We start from the raw sequence: 22,573 nt of genomic DNA on the forward strand, positions 1-22,573 counted from the left end.
AATGTTGTTGAGATTGCTTTAAATTGAGGCACTTTCATTGTCATCATGCAGTCTACCAATGCTTCAGGCAAACACTGTGAGCACCTAGTCTTATATATTACTCGTTATTATTAAGGCTGTTTCATCTACATTTAGGAACAACAGACATGATACGTAGACTAGCGAGTCTCTATGCATTTGCAATATTCACATGAAGATTTAAGGCTAATCTACTTGAAACCTACTCAGTACTGTTTAGCAAAAACACCAAACAACCCACTATCCCATTCTTTACAGATCACCTGTCTACAACCATCGATGGTCTTTGGAACACATGCTAAGCCAGCTCAATTGTTATACTCTACAATGGGACACATAATATGACACAAGTTTGATGCAGGAGGATAATCAATACGGGCAATATGAATATTGATCAGCGCCATGTAGTACTATATACTGCTCTTCTCACACATGGAACGATTAGCAGCCACCTCTCATAAGACGCCATTATTCCGTAAGGTTTTTTCACACAAGTAGTTGCAAATATAACAGACTTGACAAAACACAATATGTTATTTTTTTAGAGTCAAATAAGCATAACTTAAAATTTATTCACACCTGACAAACATGTGTTTCAGGGTTTAAGCACACCCAAGCAGTTCTCAATTTAGTTGGCAATCTCCCTACAAAATTATCACAATGCTTACAAAATCAGTTTTTGATCATATTAGCGCTAAGTTATAGGTCAACAATGGACTTTCAGGTTTAAAATTTCACTTCAATCTTTTTCCTCGAGTTTATTCATACATTTAGTAAGTTTCAACTAACTGTAAAGAGTCAGCAGTAGCACATGAACCATTGACTAGGAGTAGCCTTTAATATTTGGAAGCTAAGCAGTAGCTCCTCTAGTCTAGGAAAGTGTCAAAGTACATGTATGTCTGAATATGAATATTTAAAGTAACATTCGGTTAATAAACAAAGTCTTTGGTAAAAGAGAATTTCTTTACTTTTTTAAGATTGCGTTACGACTACTAATATGTGGGCAACTTTAATCATACATAAACCTGAACATAAACACTCCTGAGTCAAATCATGATATAAAAAAAGCATTTAATGTTATAAAGCAGCTGGTGGCACAGCTCTGGGGCTGACCATCCCTCAGAATTCCAGTTTTATATAGGACCTGCTGAATAGTGCCTACTCATCTGGTATAAACTGACAACACATTATATACACGTATATATACCTATTTTACCTGTACATTTGTGATTTGAGCACTCTAGTGTCAGCATATTGGCTTTCTTAAAGTCTGCGGAGCAACAGTTGTTTCATGGTAGGAAGTCAACTTTCATTGGCAATGAGATTTGTCTCCCTTGCTCGCGCTGAGCTGCACTGATGAGGCTTCAATAGCCAAAACAACACTGTCTGTGCTCGGGTATACCTATATATATATATATATAGTCATATATAGCATATACACATGTGTGTATATGCTATATATAATATTGCTAGCGCTGGCAGAGTTCTACTAGTCTCCATGGCAATGATAATGATGCTACTTTGCCTAGAATTAAAAAAATGACTATTCAGAAAATAAATCTATAATATCGAAATAATAATAATATATATATTGCGTATTTTTATCAATATACATGACACATGTCAAGAACAACCATATAAAAATATATAATTGTATAATTAAAATACATGCAAAATAGAAATAAGCTATACATCAATAAACATGATTAGTAGAATTTTATATAAAAATATTTTTACAAAATGCTTTGGCAAATAATTGCGTGAAATTGCGTTGAACTAACACAGAAAAACAGCTTGTTGCGCAAAACACAATATCGAAAACTATGACCAAAACATATAATGAAGCAGAGCGTCTGGCAGCACGGACGGGAGGTCGAGCAGGACATAATGACTTTGAATAACACCCTTATTTGTAATTATTAATTGATGCGTAGAAATGAATGCACAGTATTATACATTCATTGATCGACCTTATTGCAACAGAATATTAAACGGTATTAATAAGGATGAATCGTTTAGTGCTATGACGACTATTTCAAGCTTATTTCCACTTTTCCTCGGAAACTTAGCTCAAAAGCTTTGCCGAAATGATCGCTGGTTACCAGACTGTTTCTAAATAGCTTAAACTTGAAAGTATCATGCTCACCAAAGTTGCAGTCTCTAGTGAGCACAATGACTGCAACTCGGTCCAAAGTTGCAGTCTAAAACATGATTTTTCATATTTGCATAAAAAACTCCATCACTGCATGTTACCAAAAATCCAAGGTAAGGATGTGCCGTCTACGCTGCCCCCGAGACCACCATCTGGTCCCAATATGCTCATAATAAGAGCCTTGGCGGTGTCATTGTTAAGGTCTGTGTCTGGCTCACTGACAACTGGTGCTGCATCTGCTCGTACACTGCTGCTCTCAACTGAACTGTCTCTAGAGCCAACTTTTGATATTTTAGGTATTATAGGTACTTCTGAAGGCGTGTAACTTGGAACTGCAGTTACATTCATAAGAATGTGCTGCAACTCAGACGTGAGAGGGTTTGTGAAGGAAGAGAAGACAACCCTGACACATATGTGAGTGAATTCAACAGTTCGCATTCCTAAAACAGAGGAGACTAGCTTTTCATTGGTTTTGGTCGTCATCTCGAGAAGGTCCTTAATTTGTGAGGCATCCTCGCTGAGAAAGAAGTCGAAAACAATGTTGCCTAGAACTTCTTGTGGCAGAAATCCTGTGACATAAGTGACCCTGCAAGTGACATGAACAGTGGTTTTGTGGATTAAAAAGGTAACAGCGATAAAAGAATAAACACGGTATTGCATCTTTTTTAATGTTTTGGTTTATTTAATGTTTTTTTCAATGTTGAGGTTTTGAATTTTAACGATAATGAAGCTAGAATAGTGTACCTTTGAGCTTATTAATTCAAAGCTATTCCGTTTTGCACTTGACCATCTGAGTGGACTGAGTTCCAAATGACTACTCATCATCCAAACAGATCATGTCATCATATTAACTAACATTTTATAATAACCTGCGATCATGCATAGCACACAAGCGCGAATAAAACAGTCATAAAAAGAAATTGGAACGAAATCTTTTTGTCGAAAGTGTGTGCAGCTAAATTTAAAACGTTTTCTCCGAACATAACAAGACAATACAGCAATTTTGAACAACAACCAAAAGGTTTTTTGACTGTTGAAAAGCCAAAAAACCTTTTAAAGTGATAAGTTCAAAGGTATAATTTTTAGGCTCCATGTATAAACCGCACTCCAAAATTTTAGGTTCACAAGTGTGGCTTATACACGATGGTTTACGATAATATTTAACATCTGTCGCAAACTTACATTCACCAAAGTGTCAACAACGAAGTGTCAACAATGCTTACTCACTTTTGAACTTGTTTTTTTTAAAAGTTTTTTAAAGAACTTTTCAAAAACAACTTTTAAAAAAAGCTCAAGCAGCAAGTAAAACCTGTAGCAATCAGTTCAATCCAACAAAGTTTGTGTTGAAGTGAAATTGAACTTTTTTAATTTTATTTAGTTTAATTAATTTTATTTAACTTAATTAATTTTAAACTCAATTTTAAAAAACCTACTGTGGGTCGACAAAGGTGAACTGGTAATCAAAATCGAGTCTGGCATAGAACTGCGTGGGCTGCATATTCATGTGGCTGACAGAGTCGATGTACTGCTGAGTGAGACGGGGACACTTCCTCGCAATGGCCACAAGGCAAGCGAGATTAGATGAGGCCTCCGATGGGTCGGTGACGCCTGCATCTAAAGCAACTTTGGACGATGCCCACGTCTTCAAGAAACCTTTGCAGTAGAGGTTTACGTAGCTGTGTGCTGTAAGTACGTTTTCATAAAATGAATAACAGCTAGGTGAATCTGTTTTCATAATTGACAAGCACTTTTTGGAATAGAAATATATTAACAGCTTACCCTATTTAGTCATACGTAGAAAAATAGCAACATCTTAACTACCTAACCTCTCAGTTCAGTGTACATATGATGTACTAGCGCACAGCATATATTCGAAAACAAAAAATAAAACTTTGTACATAACTCTCTGAAATTGTCATTTAAGAGAGTTATGTACCCACGTACAGTGAAAATTAATGAAGTAATGGTTTTTAGTTACCAAGCATGAGTGCGCAGAGTGAATCAGCGTCGAATGACGACAATAGCTAGTTGAGAGTTTCTATGCACTGTCAATGATCAATAGGAACTACTACCTCTTTAGAATGTTCCTATATGTCAAGTATATATATAGAAACAGTATATATATAGTAAAAGTCTATATATAGTAATCACAAATATGATGGCTTTCAACTAAATACTTGGCTGCTAAATAAAAATTAGATTATAGTATACTTCTTTTACGAACGACTACATATTACTACGTACTACATATTACTATGTACTTCATATTACTACGTACTACATATTACTATCTACTACATATTACTACGTACTACATGTTACTACATACTACATATTACTACATATTACTATCTACTACATATTACTACGTACTACATATTACTACGTACTACATATTACTACGTACTACATATTACTACGTACTACATTTTACTATCTACTACATATTACTACGTACTACATATTACTACGTACTACATACTACATATTACTACGTACTACATATTACTACGTACTACATATTACTACGTACTACATATTACTACGTACTACATATTACTACGTACTACATATTACTACAAAGACTGAAAGTTAATTTATAACAAAATGCAAATCAGCTAAAGCTGAAAATTATTTGATAAAACATTAAAGAACCAATAGGAACTGTCAGGCTACCGTACATGTCACCTGTAGACGCTAACCGTTATTGTGACCGGTACATATTACCTGTACACGTTACCTTTATATGTACTAGTAATCTGTACTTGTATTCTGTACACATAATCTATACATATAGTCTGTACATATGATCTGTACACATAACCTGCGCATGTAATTAGTACATGAAAACTACATGTGATCTGTTCATGCAACCTGTACATGTACTCCTGTACATCTAGTTTGTGCATGTAATCTGTACATGTGCTCATGTGCATATAGACTATATATATATAGTCCGTGCATGTAATCTGTACGCATAGTTTGTACATATAGTCTATGTACCTGTAATCGGTACATGTAATATGTATGCATAGTCTGTACATGTAGTTTATATACTTGTAATCGGTACATGTATTCTGCACATATAGAGTGTGCATGTAGTCTGTACATATAATTTGTACATGTAGTCTGTACAATAATAACCTGTACATGTAGTCTATGTACCCGTAATCGGTACATGTAATCTGTACATGTAGTCTGTACAAGTAGTCTACATATATCCTGTACATGCAGTATGTACATGTATTTTGTACATGTAGTCTGTACACATAGTCTGGACAAGTAGTCTGTACATATAGTCTGTATATATAATCTATACATATAGTCTGTATATATAGTCTGTACATGTAACCTCTACATAGAATCGAAATTATGCTAAAGGTCAGCACCTGGCCTTTTCTTTTTCATTTGGTCATAGGGCAAGTCTGGTTCAGTTTTCAAGACAACTTCGGGTTGAAGACGGGTTTTCATGCGACAGAAGAATGACCTGGCAGCGCCAGATGATTCAACGGCAAGTTCCTCCTTAGGGACAACTCCTGGATTTACAGGCTCCATCGCTGCATTTCACACAACAACGAGATAGTTTTACTGCCTAAATGTGGAATGAGTGCAACCGACATAAACGAGTCAATTTTCACCTCATACGAGCACCGCGTGGTGTTCCCACCGCCAAATGATACAGCAATATCACAATATTTACTTTAGTGTTATACTGGCTGCACAGCATCGATAACTCAACCACCGTAAAGGTAACACGACATTATGGCTTCAAAAAGTCCAGGCTTAAGCATAATGCACACTGCCTTCAATCAATAACCCTGACACTGGGCAAATGTTACCAACCCTCGCGCTAGATACATAAAGTCATGTATATAACAAACTACCGTTACCAGTGACTGTGTCAATAACCACAGTGGTTAACTTATAAATATATTCATAAATTATTGATAGACATAATCCAGTGTATCATATTTAACTATTTTGTAGTGACACACCATCGCTTGCAGGTCAATGGTACATTCTTCAAGAGCAGCGTCAACAAAACTCTAAAATATTAATGCTCTTGACATGGAAATTTGCTCGACATCCCTGAAATACGTTACTAAAGCTGGATGGCTACCAACACGCGAGTTCCTCTAGTAACACTCAATCCAGACCTTTCTATCACATGGCAAGGTTAAATCCAATGATTTTGAATTTATAATTTTTGACATTGACTTTTTATCGTCATACAATCCATCAATGCATTGAGACACACGCCTATATACTAGAACTATATACTAGAGCTATATACTAGAGCTATATACTAGAGCTACATACTAGAGCTATATACTAGAGCTATATACTAGAGCTATATACTAGAACTATATACTAGAGCTATATGCTAGAGCTATATACTTGAGCTATATACTAGAGCTATATACCAGAGCTATATACTAGAGCTATATACTAGAGCTATATACTAGAGCTATATACTAGAGCTATATACTAGAGCTATATAATAGAGCTATATACTAGAGCTATATACTAGAGCTATATACTAGAGCTATATACTAGAGCTATATACTAGTCAATACATTCAACGCTAACACATATTCTCTTGCAGAACCAGTTCAAGTCGGTACCAAGTGGGTTATGAGTAGAATTAAACGTATTCTGCTGTTCTAGCACATCACATACAACACACAAAGGATAAAACGAATTCCTTGACTGAAAATTGAGAGACGATAGTAAACACTTACTTTTGGCATCAATAAACACCTCCCTAGCCTTAGAATCAGAAGTCTTCAATTGCTTTTTAACAGTTTCGACATCCTTTCCATATAGCACTTCAAAAATGCTTTGACCAATCAGCTCTGTATGCTTGCAGTGAATGAAGTTGGTAACAGACTCGGACACATAGAGAAACTTGCCTCGATCGCAGGCAACGACAAACAGGAAGCACTCGCTGCTCTGCAAGCAGCACGCTTTCAGTGACAAAGTGAAATAAACAGCTGTGAAAACAACATGCCAGTCCTACAACTCTACATAAATAGAAAGTATAAAAACGTAGCTTCATGTTTGAAACATATATTGGTGGCGTATTAAAGAAATGGTTCTAACTAAAATGCAGCCCTACAGCACGCTACAAAGATTCATGAAACCTAGATAGCTCACAGATGTGAAGAAAATGAGAAACATGCATGATGATGCGGAGATGGTGGTGCTGACACGATGGTGCTGACACGATGGTGCTGACATAATGGTGCTGACATGATGATGCTGACATGATGGTGCTGACATGATGGTGCTGTCATGCTTGCAACAGCTACATTTATTATAACAAAGAAAGTTGCTGAGTACAGACGTGGACACAGTCGCTCCAACATGCTAACAAGATTTGTAACTCATGTGTGGAACTCACTTCTAAAACAGCTTTTAGCACCCTTTCACTGGAGAAGGCAGGTGACTGAGGCGTCTCGCTAGATGCTGTAACTTTAGACCCTGAAATTTATGAGTCTAATGTTAGAACGCAGGACTAATATGAATTCAATTTAGTATTTGTATACCATTTGTTATATGTTTAAGTAGATGGGATAAAAATACGAGCATTAATTACACAGATAAAAAGGGTATATGTATAAAATGCTGCCAGCAGAACTGCATATTTACATCAAGTTACAAGCAACTCATCTACTCTACTGTTCAGAGTGTTATAGAAAGCAGTCTGTATCTAATTCAAACTGCTATACAGAACACTCTGTATCAAATTCAAACTGTTATATAGAACACTGTATTAAATTCAAACTGTTATACAGAACGCTCTGTATTGAATTCAAAATGACATAGAGAACACTCTGTATTGAATTCAAAGTGTTATACAAAACACTCTGCATTGAATTCAAAGTTTCATACAGAACAGTCCGTATTGAATTGAAAAAAAATTGACTGGAAACTTGTATCGATGTATTGACTTCCAATCGTTTAGACTTTAAAGAGTAAAAAATACTTCAGCTCCACCATTTTGATACGCGACAGCTTCGTGTAGGCAGAGGCATATTTCCATCAAGTTACAAGCAACTCATCTACTCTACTGTTCAGAGTGTTATAGAGAGCAATCTGTATTTAATTCAAACTGCTATACAGAACACTCTGTATCAAATTCAAACTGTTGTATAGAACACTGCATTAAATTCAAACTGTTATACAGAACGCTCTGTATTGAATTCAAAATGACATAGAGAACACTCTGTATTGAATTCAAAGTGTTATACAAAACACTCTGCATTGAATTCAAAGTTTCATACAGAACAGTCCGTATTGAATTGAAAAAAAATTGACTGGAAACTTGTATCGATGTATTGACTTCCAATCGTTTAGACTTTAAAGAGTAAAAAATACTTCAGCTCCACCATTTTGATACGCGACAGCTTCGTGTAGGCAGAGGAAGTGATGAATGGTCAAAGGGCAACATAAATCAGACATTGATGACTTCAGATATACAGAATTGTCGATAATTATTATCTACATTGTTCAGACGAGCTTAAAATCCGGCTGGAGATACTGAGTTCTACAGTAAGTTAATACTTGGTATGTTACTGATGGAATATATTGATTTTACGTGACGAACAGTAAATAATTGTAATAAAATTATTGTTATTATATTGTATAATAAAGCGACAGATATTAATCAAAAGTAAAAGCAACACAGCTGTTTCAGACTCCCACTCGTATCACGTATGTTAATTATACCTTTTATAGCCTTCATGTGCTGCACAGCCATCCTTAGAACAGTTATCTTGTCAAGCTTTCTAGGCATAGCCCCGCACATGGGGATCAGAGTTGAAAGGTCACTAACGTACTGCACCATTTTGTCCCTCCTTTTCTTCTCCACAACACTATGTACAGTCCTGCAATTAATAATAATCGGGTAAGAACAGCAACAACTTCAATTAGTAAGCAATCGTCATTTCGGGTGAGCACAAAAGGCTTGCAAACTTGATATTCATTCACATTTGATATCTAAATTATTAGGCCATGGCGAGATCCTGAAAACGCAATGTCAAACCCAAGCATCATACTAACATTGAGCAGATCAAAGCAGATTAGTCTGAGACTGAAAAGAAATATTGTCTAATATTGGCATACTTAGACTGATATCTAAGCAGAATATTAGCTACCAGACTTTCTAGACATAATCCATATAGAATTTTGGCTAAAATAACTTACTTAGATTTAGATGGGAGGTCTGAATCACTGTCATTTCCATCTTCTGTATAGCTCGCTGATGCCACATCACTGTAAACCATTCAAATTAGCAGCGTTACAAGTCTTACCAATGGCAATAGCCTAGCATGTTGTTTGAATGAAAACATTGTTGAAATTAACTGCCTCATCATCAACAGCGTCTATTGAATACTATTGTATATGTACACATAATGTGTTGAGCAATACCTACCTGACCTGGTCACTCATGTTGATGTCATCAATTGGTATGGAACATAGTGTTTTACCTTCAAAACTCTAAAACAGCCCATATTAGTCATTTACAAGTCTGAGAACTGAAGTAGCATTTGAATCTATGTTAGACCATAACTGTCACGAACAACTTTCATCGTATTTGCTAGGTAAATCAGACACGCTGATTCCGATTTTGTACTCAAAATAAAGATTAGTCCACTAACCATCAAAGTCATTTAGGCTTTTTTAAAGCGTTTCAATATCCGTTTCGAAAACAACACAATCGGCATTACAAGCTCCGCCCATAAATATGTGACAAAACCTAGCTTTTTCAGGAACGGAAGTTAGAAATGTTTAGTCCGATTTAGAATAATAGAGATGGGTGTCTTAAAACCCATTATTATCTAAATCCAGCCTGTAAAATAATTTCAGTTTTTTATGAAAGGTATATAAACTATTTCAAATTGCTCGTAGCTTGTTACATGACGTTTAAATGGGCTGAACGCCGAAAAAAATGAGCTCAAAAAGCGCGGTTTTATCACAAGCTAGCGTTGTTATCGGGCTTTTTAAAATATGCAATGCTAAATAGCTTATCTACCTTTCAAACAAGGCTGATATTATTTTTAAGTCTGAATTTAGATATTTATGGATTTTAAAACACCCATCTCTATTATTCTAAATCGGTATAAACATCCCTACGTAACTTCTGTTCCTAAAAAGCTAGGTTACGCCACGTATTTATGAACGGAGATTGTTATGCTGATTGTGTTGTTTTCGAAACCGATATTAAAACGCTGTAAAAAAGCCTTCCTTACTCTGAAAGTTAGTGGACTGATCTTTATTTTGAGTACAAAATCGGAATCAGCGTGTCTGATTTACCTAGTAAATATGATAAAAGTTGTTCGTGACAGTTATGGTTCAAATACCAACATTGTTAACGCAAGGAGAAAATTATGTATGCTACAAAGAAAATTGTGTTTAAATAACGGTTGTTTTAATGGTGAGTTTTGGTTAATCACGCTTTACAACAAAGATTGCGTCATGTTTTTATGACTTGAGAAATTGTTACGGCTCTAAAACTAAAAGTATGAAAATGGCTAGAAAATTCCCTTTCGTAATCTGCTTTTGATGCAGAAGAAAAATTATTGATTCTCTTTGATATATGTTTTACTACCTGCTTCAGACCTTTTGGCCCTTGATGTTGCATAGCCGATGTGATATTGATTACGTAGCAAGCAACATCAAATGTTGGCTAAATAACTACTCAATACATTAAGTTTACAATGCTCAGCTTAATAGAGACTAAAAACTGATTTTAATAGTGCTAACTAAAAAGTTGATTCATGTAGATAATCAATCACGATTGTCCCAGCTTGTGGTATATAATTTGCAAAATCTATAAAATTCTATGTTAGGTAAAGAAAATGAGAAAAATAGTGCTACCTGCAGATTTCAAAACTGATATTGAGAAGGAGTTGTCTATAATGAGATTAAACCTGAATGTGTGAAGATTTTTGTTGGTTTTACATAATATATACCTAATTAAAATAAAAAGATTAGCTGATAACTATTGAATTGTCTTTTTGTCTAAAAAAGATTAGTAAAAGATTAACTATTAGGATTTTTTTCATTTAGTAACCTTTACCATATTACTTGAAAAATCACTCAACAAATGTGGCATACTCGCATGGAAGGTGGCATACTCGCATGGAAAGTGGCATACTCGCATGGAAGGTGGCATACTCGCATGGAAGGTGGCATACTCGCATGGAAGGTGGCATACTCGCATGGAAGGTGGCATACTCGCATGGAAGGTGGCATACTCGCATGGAAAGTGGCATACTCGCATGGAAGGTGGCATACTCGCATGGAAGGTGGCATACGCGCATGGAAGGTGGCATACGCGCATGGAAGGTGGCATACTCATAGGGAAGGTGGCATACTCATAGGGAAGGCGGCATACTCGCATGGAAGGCGGCATACTCGCATGGAAGGCGGCATACTCGCATGGAAGGCGGCATACTCGCATGGAAGGCGGCATACTCGCATGGAAGGCGGCATACTCGCATGGAAGGTGGCATACGCGCATGGAAGGTAGCATACTCATAGGGAAGGTGGCATACTCATAGGGAAGGTGGCACACTCGCATGGAAGGCGGCATACTCGCATGGAAGGCAGCATACTCGCATGGAAGGCGGCATACTCGCATGGAAGGCGGCATACTCGCATGGAAGGCGGCATACTCGCATGGAAGGCGGCATACTCACAGGGAAGGGGGCATACTCGCATGGAAGGTGGCATACTCATCGGGAAGGTGGCATACTCCCATGAAAGGTGGCATACTCGCAGAGAAGGCGGTATGGTATACTCACCGAGAAGGTGGCATACTCGCAGGAAAGGTGGCATACTCGCAGGAAAGGTGGCATACTCGCAGGGAAGGTGGCATACTCGCAGGGAAGGTGGCATACCCGCATGAAAGGTGGCATACTCACAGGAAAGTTTAAAATTATCAATATAGTCTAGTTTACAAAATCAATTAATAGTTGCTCCCATATTGTGAATAATTTATTTATCATTAGTATAGTGCGTATATTTACTATAGTATTCGTCAATACTATTTTTATATTATCAGCATATATTAATTTATATGGTGACTGCTAAATCAACATATTTTATTATATAGTTCTACCAGTACAGATATTATGCAATACAAAATGAGCTGGAGCTGTCAATGCGTCCAACCACAAGTTTTCATTGATCACAGCATTGCAAAGGTTGACTAGGTTGATCTTATTGGCATTTTGTTTCACCATATTTGGCTTGGTTTTATAATATTAACAAGACAACTATTACCCAGACCAGAAATACAAAAAACCTTCGTATACATTTAGACAGAACCACTTTGAAATTCGATTTTTATGAAAGGTGCATCATATTTGGGTTCTACATTAATACGTATCTATTTTCAAATATACAATTAATACACAGAGAACAAAACAAAAATTATCTCTGATGTGTCGCAAGTAAATACTAATGATATTGGCCTTAATCTATACAAATTTGAGTGAAACAGTGTTAAAAGCATGAAAACTTTTATCACTTGTCCAGTATTGTAGTGTCTTCATGTATAAGTTCCCCTGGATTAGACCCAAATGCGATATCCATTTGCAAATCGTCCAAAAAGGATGCAAGTTAATTTTTGAATATACTGTAGATGCTGGATGTGTATGTATATTTGAACTTAAGTTAGAACTTCTCTGTACTTTACATGATACAAATAAGCATTGTTCAACGTATCAAAATCTTTTTGTTTATGAGTAATCCTCTGCGGATTCTTCAGAATGAAATCTTAATGATAGATAGCTACTGATGTTGGGAAGCCTTTAAAATGCAGCTCAAACAGTTAGTAAAATCTAGAACTCAAACAACCATTCTATGTCAACACACTCAGCAAGAAGACTCAAGATACATTGCCTAACAGATCGTTAAAATACTGAACATTACTAAAGTTAATAAACAACAGATGCGTTAACGTTTAACCCATTCCAGTGCAAAAATAACTGGATTAAAATGGGTACGCTACAAGAAACTAAGAATATCAAAAGCAACATCTAAAATAAACATAAGCTATTACTGTTTCAGACTAAAATGATTCGGATTGAAATAGAAATAGAAGTTGGTGCTAAATATTCACTATTTAGAACCATGACAGAGATTGATGTCAGAAAACCAAACAAACAACTCCGACATAATGGTACACTCTCAACTATTAAACTTCCTCAGAGTTGTTTTGTACGTAGCATAGCAGAATGTAATGTTGGATGATCGTTCATTTATGAGAGATTTACGAACAGAGAAAATTATACACAGACAGTAGAAAGGAAAAGATTCCAAGTGCTGCAAGCACTTGTCGGTTAATGCTGGTTTCGACAAGTTGAGAAAAACAATGAATACCATAAAATTGAAAGAAGACAGCAAACTGACTGAATTATACTCTTTATACTCTATTATATAGTATAAAACTTCTGATAAAATGTCTAAGTTTTAGACCAGGGTGCAAACACTTAGTTGACTCACAATGTCACGTAATAAAAATTTATTGTGATCTATGGCACTTGTGTCAATGAAACTTGAACAATTATTTCTTAGATTAAACAGTTTTCCAAGTTTTCAATGAAGTTGGAAGCTTACAATTGAACATTGATAAAATTTCAGTGACGCATCATCCTTTGCTAAAAGCTGGTACGACCTGCTAAGGTGTGACAAACACTTGCTACAAATTTCCAAAAGCAGGTATATGCCATGTGAGCATATGTATTTATGTATCAGGGAAAGACTTACTAATCTTCAGCCTTAGGTTCATGCCTTGCGGTTATCATTTGAAACATTCGATCGGTTTTCACTTTAAATATGTGAATAAAATTCCATATAAAGCTTTACTTCTAAATTTTTTACATTTGCACTAGCTAATTGCGGCACTTGGTAGTAGCGCGGACATAAAAAATTGCATTGTCCAAGACGCCCAGGGTGAAAGGATTGTGTGCTAGTTTTAAAACTACCATTACTGAAATAAGAAAAATGCATACAAAACTCTTGTTAAACTGATAGAGATGTCAGGCTTTTTAGTTTTTTTTGAAAAAAATGATGTAGAAAAAATATAAATAATTCAAAGAAATAAAACTTTTTAATAATTTTTCTGCTAGAAACCAGTTCAGTTTAAAAAAAACATTAGATACAAACTTCTGTATTTAACAAAAAGAAAAATCTAATAAAACTAACAGGTGTTGTTCGCATCAGCAATAAAAGTGTTTCTTTTTTATAAATTCTATTTGAAACAATAGAAAATATTTGCAAAACCAAAAGTTTCAACATGAAAGTCTGAAACGTAAGCTTTTAATGTAGCGCGTGTAGAATTTTTGTTAAAAGTGCCCTTTTACTTGCCTGATAACTTCTTTTTTTCTTTTCTTTCTAACCATATCAGAACACACATTCACTAAAAACAAACAAAACATACATGCAAATAAAAACAATTTTAATGGAATAAGTTGCCACAGTTTTTGCCACTAGCGATTATCTAAGTAAAAATGTTTTGGAATGTAGCTTCTCATATTTTAGTTGCGTTGTAAACTTGGTGACACAGAATAAAAAACTAAAATTTTAAGTTACACACATATATTAATAATTTCTTTTATAATGCCACATTGTTCTTAAAAAAAAGAATTGACATTCAGTGACTACTCCTACTGCTAGAAAAACCCGACTTACGCACCGAGTATATGTACTCCCCATACTGTAGCGAATTGATTAGCACGGTGTTTTCCATTTTTCCAAAAGCCAACAATTTAAATTAGCTGCTGACACACAAGTTGTCTCAAACTAAAGGCACAAGCTTAAGAGCTACAATTTAGAACACTCCAAAAGGTTATCTGGTAGTATAAAAATTTGAGTGAGTCATTGATCTGATACTATCAATGTAATATAGACTCATTGATCTGATACTACCAATGATGCAGTATGTAACTATTTGCACTTCAATTGCAAGAGCTTTACCCCATGCAATTTATCTGTTTTATACCACAAATACATACTGCAGAAAGGCAAATATGCTGCTGCTGTCGCAAGCATGATGACTCAGAATTTATTGATGGTTGTCTCATCACACACCAAGGGTAAAACTTCTCTTTTCTTATACTAAAAAAATCTAATTAACAGTGCAATCTGTTAATCTGTCCTTTGTTATTTAGTGTCCTTACTAATTTTTCTCTTCGATTAATTTAATAAACCCGAAGCTTTGCACTTTCATTTTCAAGGTTTGAAAATACATTTGTGTATGTTAACAATTGGGTGAACAGATTTAAGCTTATGTAGATACATTTGGTAGGTTGAAAATTTGCGAGAGATTCTTTAATATCTATGGAGCTGATAATACTTAGGCCCGGTCTATGAGTTGTCTGAATACCCCTAAGACGACAGGACACTCTAAATTAATAGGTGCAAGTAGAGTGTCTCAGGGGAAACAGTGTGCTACAGCATTATTAAATTGTGACAGTGGGTAGATGTCTAGTGATTATGCAGTTTCTGGTAGTACTCTCACATAACGTATAGTTCTGGGAAAAAAGCTGTTGTGAAGTAAACTGGAGGTTGCATATAATGAAATGAATTCCCCATAGCTAACTACACGAGTGACAATTATTGTTTTAGATCTATTTGTGATTATTTTATTTTAATTGGATGAAATAACACTGTGTCGATCCTCGTTTTGGAGGATTTTAGTACATAAAACTACCCTACGGTTTTGCCTTTGCCTGAATAAGGTCGGCCACCCTAACTGTTTATGGGCTTTGGTGATACCGTCACAACTTTTCCGACTGCTCACAAATCTAATGGCTCTAATCTGTACACCTTCGAATGAGTTTATCATAGCTTTGTTGGTAGGGGTACACATTACATCAGCATACTCTAAGATGGGGCTACATAGGCTGGTGTAAACGAGCAACCAGTTGTTTTAGGGTAATTTTACTAGCTTTCTCAGTATCAAATGCAATACGTTGGTCAAAGTGTAGATGTTGTGCAGAATGACACCTAGATATTTGTGTTTTCTACCCACAGGGCACGCCACGAGTCAAGTTTGTGTTGTAACTAGGGTTTAGTCAAAACCCTAAACCCCATGTTTAGGGTTTTGATGATATGGCGTGAAAATTTGAAAAATATTTGTCACTCAGTACGATACCATGCACTAGTTCCGTAAATAGGTCTTGTATCCAAGTTGTATGAAACGTACAAAACTGTCAACAGCTGTTAACGCAATACACTCGACAATCAAGGAAAGCTATACCTCTTTTCTAACGTCACTATAATATTGGATTAGTATTTATTAAATTGAAACGAAAAACAAAAAAAACTTATTTTAGAGAGAGTTGTTTGACGTTATATCCAGATTTGTTAATGCAACATATGGTTGTTTGTTATTTTTCTCATCGAAGTATAGCAATAATATTAAGACACGTTTACTCTAAGGGCATGGCGTCTGCATCAAACAAAAAAATCTGACAGAAGCGGAATGAGATGAAACGTCACTGCAATACCTACACACTAATATTTTGACAATTACAGATTAATAGCACTTGTCGTCCCTTCTCCCCGATCGTCCCGTCTAAAACTTGTTTCAAACGACTCGTTAACGCAAGGTTTACAACCCGTAATCCTACTAGCTGACGGCAAGCTAAATCCTACGATTTCACGCTACCCGGAAACAGTCCTCGTGCTAGATCACAAGTTTTGAAGATCTATACAGACCCCTCTAATACACAAAATTTCTGCTGTCGCAAAAAACAACAGTTTCAATTATAGTATGATATTATAGTATGGTATTATAGTGCTGTTTCATCATGAAAAATGTAAAAACAGTTTGGTGTTATAAAATAAACTGCCACGAGTCTTCGGTGTGGTAGTTGTCATACACGCTAAAATTCATTTAAAACTACGTCGGTTTTAAATGAATTTGAAGTCTGCTTTGACTAGCTACTTGCAAATGGTTTTTGAATGCAAATTGCTGTATTCTAAATGAGTAGATCTTCCGTGCACAACTTTAATTGTTGCAAATGAATTGGATGATTGCTTGTTATAGCCGTTTATTAGGCACGCGAAGAATAGACGGATAACAACTGAAAAGTCGAACACAATCAAGTGTGATGCTGAAATGCGTTTAATGTGATAACAAGGACATAAACAGTTATACGTATTTGTAAACGTCATAAAAAGTATAGCGCGTGTGTACAATCCTACCACCTTTATCAGTATACTGTTGTTGTAGCATTCTTGTTAATAGTTGATTAGAAAGTAGTCCAATGTAAAGTTCTGTCAAGTCTTGGTATATTCTCTTATTAGAACACCAGATTGAAGATTTAAGTAAATGGGATGCGGTAATCTTCCAAGTTGTCATTATTTTACGCTTTCGCTGCAATCTAGCTTTAGTGGTTATGGCCGGCTTAATGCTGAGCTGGGTAAAGTAATCATTAAAAATAATCATATAAAAAGCTAAGAACTTAGTGATAGGATGGTAATCTTCTTGACAATGTCTTTGGGCTTTTGAGGGTGTCATTGCAAAAAATAAAATTAAAATATGTAGTTGAATGGCTGAGACATATACGTTTAAGTTTGCTTGCCTCACAGTGTAAGCCAGAAAATATAATTACCAACAGAACATGGAAATATATCAGTGCTTGACATTCTCCATAAAATATTATCACTGTAGTGAGGCTAGATAAAATCAGTGTCATGCTGGTTATTGATAATATCATTTAGAATGTTCCAGATGTTCTATTAAAAATAATTTCTGTTGAATGAACCAAAATGTTATCACTTTGGAGCATGTAGAGAGTCAACAACCTTTACTTTTGATATTTATCAGAATGCTTTATTTGTCAACAATAACTGGAGCTGTAAAATTCAAAAAACAAATAGTACAACCTATTCATTAACCTATAAGAAAATTGACCCAGCCTACTTTTAATGCTTTACTAAGTTATCAACTTTAAAATCTATAGCAACATATAGTGTCTTACATGAAATATTTTGATTAATAAAATTGGAAAAATCTAAAATGTCCAGTTCTGTAGATCATGTTGTATCTTATTAGGATCTGAATCAGCTTTATGGTTTACACATGTTTATTGTTCCCTTCATGGACGAACACTCATCACACCAAATCTCGTGATTAATGAGAACCAAACATTGAACAGATAGGGAAGATAACTCTAATATACAACAACTCTTCCATATCTCAATAAAAATCTAGATACAGCTGATTACTTGATTGTCGAATTCGCACAGAAAAAATAATACTCTATAATAATTAATATCGGGGTAATAGTAATATTAAACTTCTTCAATCAGTCTCTTAGGTGGCTGCCGCTCTCGGTTAGATTGTCGGATAGCTGTAGGCGTAGGTAGGGATATGCGAGGAGTGGCAGGAGAAATCGCGGACGCCGCGCCACCAACACCAGGCAGCGCCCCTCCAGGCGGGCCGGGCGCAGCCGGACATCCCACAGACTCGCCTCGATCCGACACACTTTCCGGATCTACAACAAGCGGCGGATTTGGGTCAATCACATTCAAAGGTGCCTGGAACTCTTCAAACTGAGTATCAACCAGCCTTGGTTTAAGCTGGTCAAAGTGTCTTTTCCATATTTTATTATTGATCTCTATACTATATAGTAATTGCCCTTCTCTTGACCTAACCCTGCCTTCTAGCCACTTTGTACTACCTACATAGCTACGTGCCCAGACTAATTCCCCTGTTTGAAATCTGATAGGTTTTCTACCTCCACCCCTTGTAACGTAATGATCTTCCAAGGTTGGTCTAATCATATTTAACTTGGTAGTGAGCTCCCTTCCCATGAATCGTAGAGCGGGCGACTCCCCGGTGCCTATGTGCGGACAATTTCTATAAGCTAGTAAGAATCTATCTAAACACAATTGTATACTATCAGTTGGATTCTCTTCCATACACAACTGTAAGCCATGTTTGATTGTTTTGACGAAACGCTCTGCCTGCCCATTCGTAGCTGGATGATAAGGAGCAGATCTAGTATGCTTGACCCCATTCGATTGTAAAAACTGTTGAAACTCATAAGACACAAACTGCGGCCCATTATCGGATACCAACTCTTGGATCAAACCGTATCTCGACATATAGTTAGCAAGCATTCCGATCGTACTAGTAGACGTAGTGCTAGTAGTTAAATATACTTCTGGCCATTTAGAGTACGCGTCTACTATTATCAGCAGCATTGTTCCTTTGATTGGTCCCGCATAGTCAATGTGAACTCTTTGCATAGCTTTTTTAGCTGGTAACCACGGGTGAACTTCAACTTTTGGCGGATCTCCCCCCAGTGACTGACAAAGTGGGCATGCTTTGCAACATAACTCTATGTCTCGATCAAAACCAGGCCACCATATAAACGAGCGTCCTAAAGCCTTCATTTTACTCATGCCTAAATGACCCTGATGGAGCTCCTCTAATAGTTTAGCCCTGAGCTTCTCTGAAACTATTACTCGTAACCCCCACATTAACACTCCTACTAGAGACATTTCGCTTTTCTTAGCTATGAAAGGTTTCATTGATTCAGATGATGCTTTTTCTAAACCACCCTCCCGTAACCTACCTACTACTTCTGACAATACCACATCTGTACGAGTGGCTACTGCAACTTGTTCAGAATTAACCGGTAAACTTGCTGCTCGGAATACATAAGCTACTTCCTCCTTTTCAGACTGATCATTATCACCTTTCTCAGCTGGATATCTAGACAGAAAATCTGCTGGATTTTGTTCACTTCGACAACACTCAATCTGATAGTTAAACCCAGATAATTTTAAGGCCCATCGTTGTAATCTCTCTGCTGCCATGACTGATATGCCAGCTTTGGATCCAAATATTATGCTTAATGGCTGGTTGTCAGTGACTAGTGTAAATGTACGCCCAAAGATAAAATAATAAAAGCGCTCAACTCTAAAAACTATGGCCAAAGCTTCCCTTTCTAGCTGAGGGTAGTTTCGCTCAGCTTTCGACAAAACTCTACTAGCAAACTGAATCGGCTGACACTGACCATCAGCTGACCTATGGGACAAAACCGCGGCTACTCCATCTCTAGAGGCATCACAAGTAAGTACAACCGGTTTGTTTGGATCAAAATGAATCAGAAACTCACTAGTAATCAACAACTTCTTAGACGTCTCAAACGCTTTCTGCGCTTCTAAACCCCAGACTGGCGAATCAACAGCGACCTTCAATAACTCTGTTAGCGGCTTCACCACTTCTGAAAATCTCGGAATGAATTTTCTATAGAAACCCAGCATGCCTAGATACGACGTCAACTTTTTGTCATCCTTAGGTACACTGGTATCAACGATACTTTCTACCTTACTAGGGACAGGCTTTACACCTTTCTCATCAATTATATGACCTAGGCATTGCACCGAAAGCTGCATGAACTTACACTTACGCTTGTTCAGTCTCAACCCAAACTGTTCTAGTCTATCCATTACGGCATCAAGGTTTATATTATGCTCAGGCTTAGAAGTACCGGAAACTAAAATGTCATCATAGTAGACTTGAACCCCTGGTAATCCATTTAAAACTTGCTCCATCGCATGCTGCCAGATAGCAGGAGCCGTCTTGATACCGAAGGCCAAACGTTTAAATCTAAACAAACCTTTGCATGTAGCTATAGTTAACAAGTCCCTGTACTGCTCATCTACTACCATCTGGTTGTAGGCAGCTGATAAATCTAGTGTTGTAAACAGCTTACTACCCGACAGTTTGGACAGAATGTCATCCATGTGTATCTGGGGAGGGGACAACTCTTGTAAACATGAGTTAATAGTGGGTTTAAAATTACCGCATAGCCTAAGACTACCATTTTCTTTCACTACTGGTACTACCCCTGACGCCCACTCACTAAATTCTACAGGCTCGACTATTCCTTCTTTTACTAGCCGGTCTAACTCGACTTCAACCGATTCTTTTAGTGCAAGTGGTATTCTATATGCTTTCTCCCTAACTGGCTTACTACCCTCTTTCAAATACAACTTAGCTGTTATGTTTTTCAGGGTCCCTAAACCAGGCTGGAATAACTCAGTGTGACGAGCCAACACCTCATCCAATGACAGACCGTCTCCACCACTTACCTTGCCAATCCCTCCAGCGTGTAAAACCGATGACCAGTCTATAGGAAGCCGTCGCATCCAGTCCCGCCCCAGAAGAACACATCTAGCACCAGTGACCACATACAACCACAGATTCCCCGACCATCCGGCATAGCGCACCTCTGCCCACAGCCTTCCTTTGCAGGCTACCGATTCACCTGTAAAACTATAAAAGTTCTTATTAGATGGTTGTAAAACTAAATGTTTAAATTTAGTGTCATACACATAATCAGGGATTAGAGTGGTAGAGCATCCGGTATCAACTTCCATGTTTAGCTCTACTTGATTTATTTCACAGGTAACAGTTATTGGATGGCCATGTTTAGGTAAACTTTCAGTTGCGTGTACTACCTCCGAAGTAAGATATACAGGATTCTCTCCATCTTCATCATCTCCGGATTCTCCGCTTCGATGGTTGGACGGGCCAGTACTGTCTACGGTTTTTACACTGCTGCCGTTCTCCTGGTTAGGTTTCTTCTTCTGGTCATTCTGGCGGCACACGGGTTTTATATGACCTTTCTTATGGCATTGATGACATTCCGCGTCCTTAAAAGGGCAGTTATTGGCCAGATGGGTCCTTCGGCCACATCGGTAGCAGGACTTGTTACCTTGTGGTGAAAAGTTTCGTTGGACTACCTGCGCAACGACCTCTTTATTGGCACCCAGTTCGCGATGCTTTTCATTAGACCGAGTTTGGCTGGCCTGATTGAATATCATCATTTGTTCACGTGCCGCTTCGTGAGCTCTAGCATCAGCTTTGGCTTGATCAAATGTCAGCGCTGCATTTCGAAACAATTTCTCTCGCAACCGTTCATCATAACATCCATAGACCAGCTGATCTCTAAGATGTTCATTGCGTGTATTGTCAGCAAAACCGCAATCTTGAATTAGTCCAGTGATTCGTACTAGATATGCATCAACCGACTCTTCCATTTCCTGTTTGGCTGATCGAAATTTGAAACGTTCTATAAGCACATTTGCTCGTGGTTGAAAGTGATTATCAAATCTCACTAAGATTTGATTAAGTGTTTCTCCGTGGTCCTCCGCCAAATCAAATGTATTATATATGCGAAGCAATTCAGGACCTCCCAGTGTCAGAAGGATTGCTTGCTTTCTAGCTTCAGCATCATCAGGAATACCTGATGCAATGAGGTACAGCTTCAGTTGCTGTTTAAAAGTTCTCCAGTTTTCCAGAGTGGGAGGTTTTCCCATTACACACAGTAGTGTAGGAGCTTTAATTCCCATCTCTGCCAT

The 22,573-nt window shown here is 36.9% G+C and overlaps 2 protein-coding genes across 3 annotated transcripts; both read right to left on the reverse strand.

The window, feature by feature from the left end:
* Window positions 1-1,592: 1,592 nt before the first annotated feature.
* Window positions 1,593-16,762, reverse strand: LOC137393155 (protein cycle-like). 2 transcript variants are annotated; one of them, XM_068079583.1, is made up of 10 exons: window positions 16,700-16,762; window positions 14,552-14,603; window positions 9,609-9,673; window positions 9,380-9,448; window positions 8,903-9,060; window positions 7,575-7,654; window positions 6,913-7,123; window positions 5,560-5,727; window positions 3,604-3,853; window positions 1,593-2,756 (listed from the first exon to the last, which is right to left on the reverse strand). In XM_068079583.1, the coding sequence occupies exons 3-10, from the start codon at window positions 9,623-9,625 to the stop codon at window positions 2,258-2,260; spliced, it is 1,452 nt and encodes a 483-aa protein (XP_067935684.1). In that variant the 5' UTR covers window positions 9,626-9,673; window positions 14,552-14,603; window positions 16,700-16,762; the 3' UTR covers window positions 1,593-2,257. The 2 variants fall into 2 exon arrangements, with proteins under 2 accessions (XP_067935684.1, XP_067935685.1); XM_068079584.1 differs by lacking the exon at window positions 14,552-14,603 and having other exon boundaries at window positions 16,700-16,753.
* A 1,697-nt stretch (window positions 16,763-18,459) lies between these two features.
* On the reverse strand, window positions 18,460-22,573 carry LOC137393131 (uncharacterized). Its single transcript, XM_068079555.1, has 2 exons — window positions 21,302-22,573; window positions 18,460-18,690 (listed from the first exon to the last, which is right to left on the reverse strand). Exons 1-2 carry the CDS (start codon window positions 22,571-22,573, stop codon window positions 18,502-18,504), a joined length of 1,461 nt encoding a protein of 486 aa, XP_067935656.1. The 3' UTR covers window positions 18,460-18,501.

This window comes from Watersipora subatra, chromosome 4, assembly GCF_963576615.1.
Source record: "Watersipora subatra chromosome 4, tzWatSuba1.1, whole genome shotgun sequence".
NCBI classification, from domain to species: Eukaryota; Metazoa; Bryozoa; class Gymnolaemata; order Cheilostomatida; family Watersiporidae; genus Watersipora; species Watersipora subatra.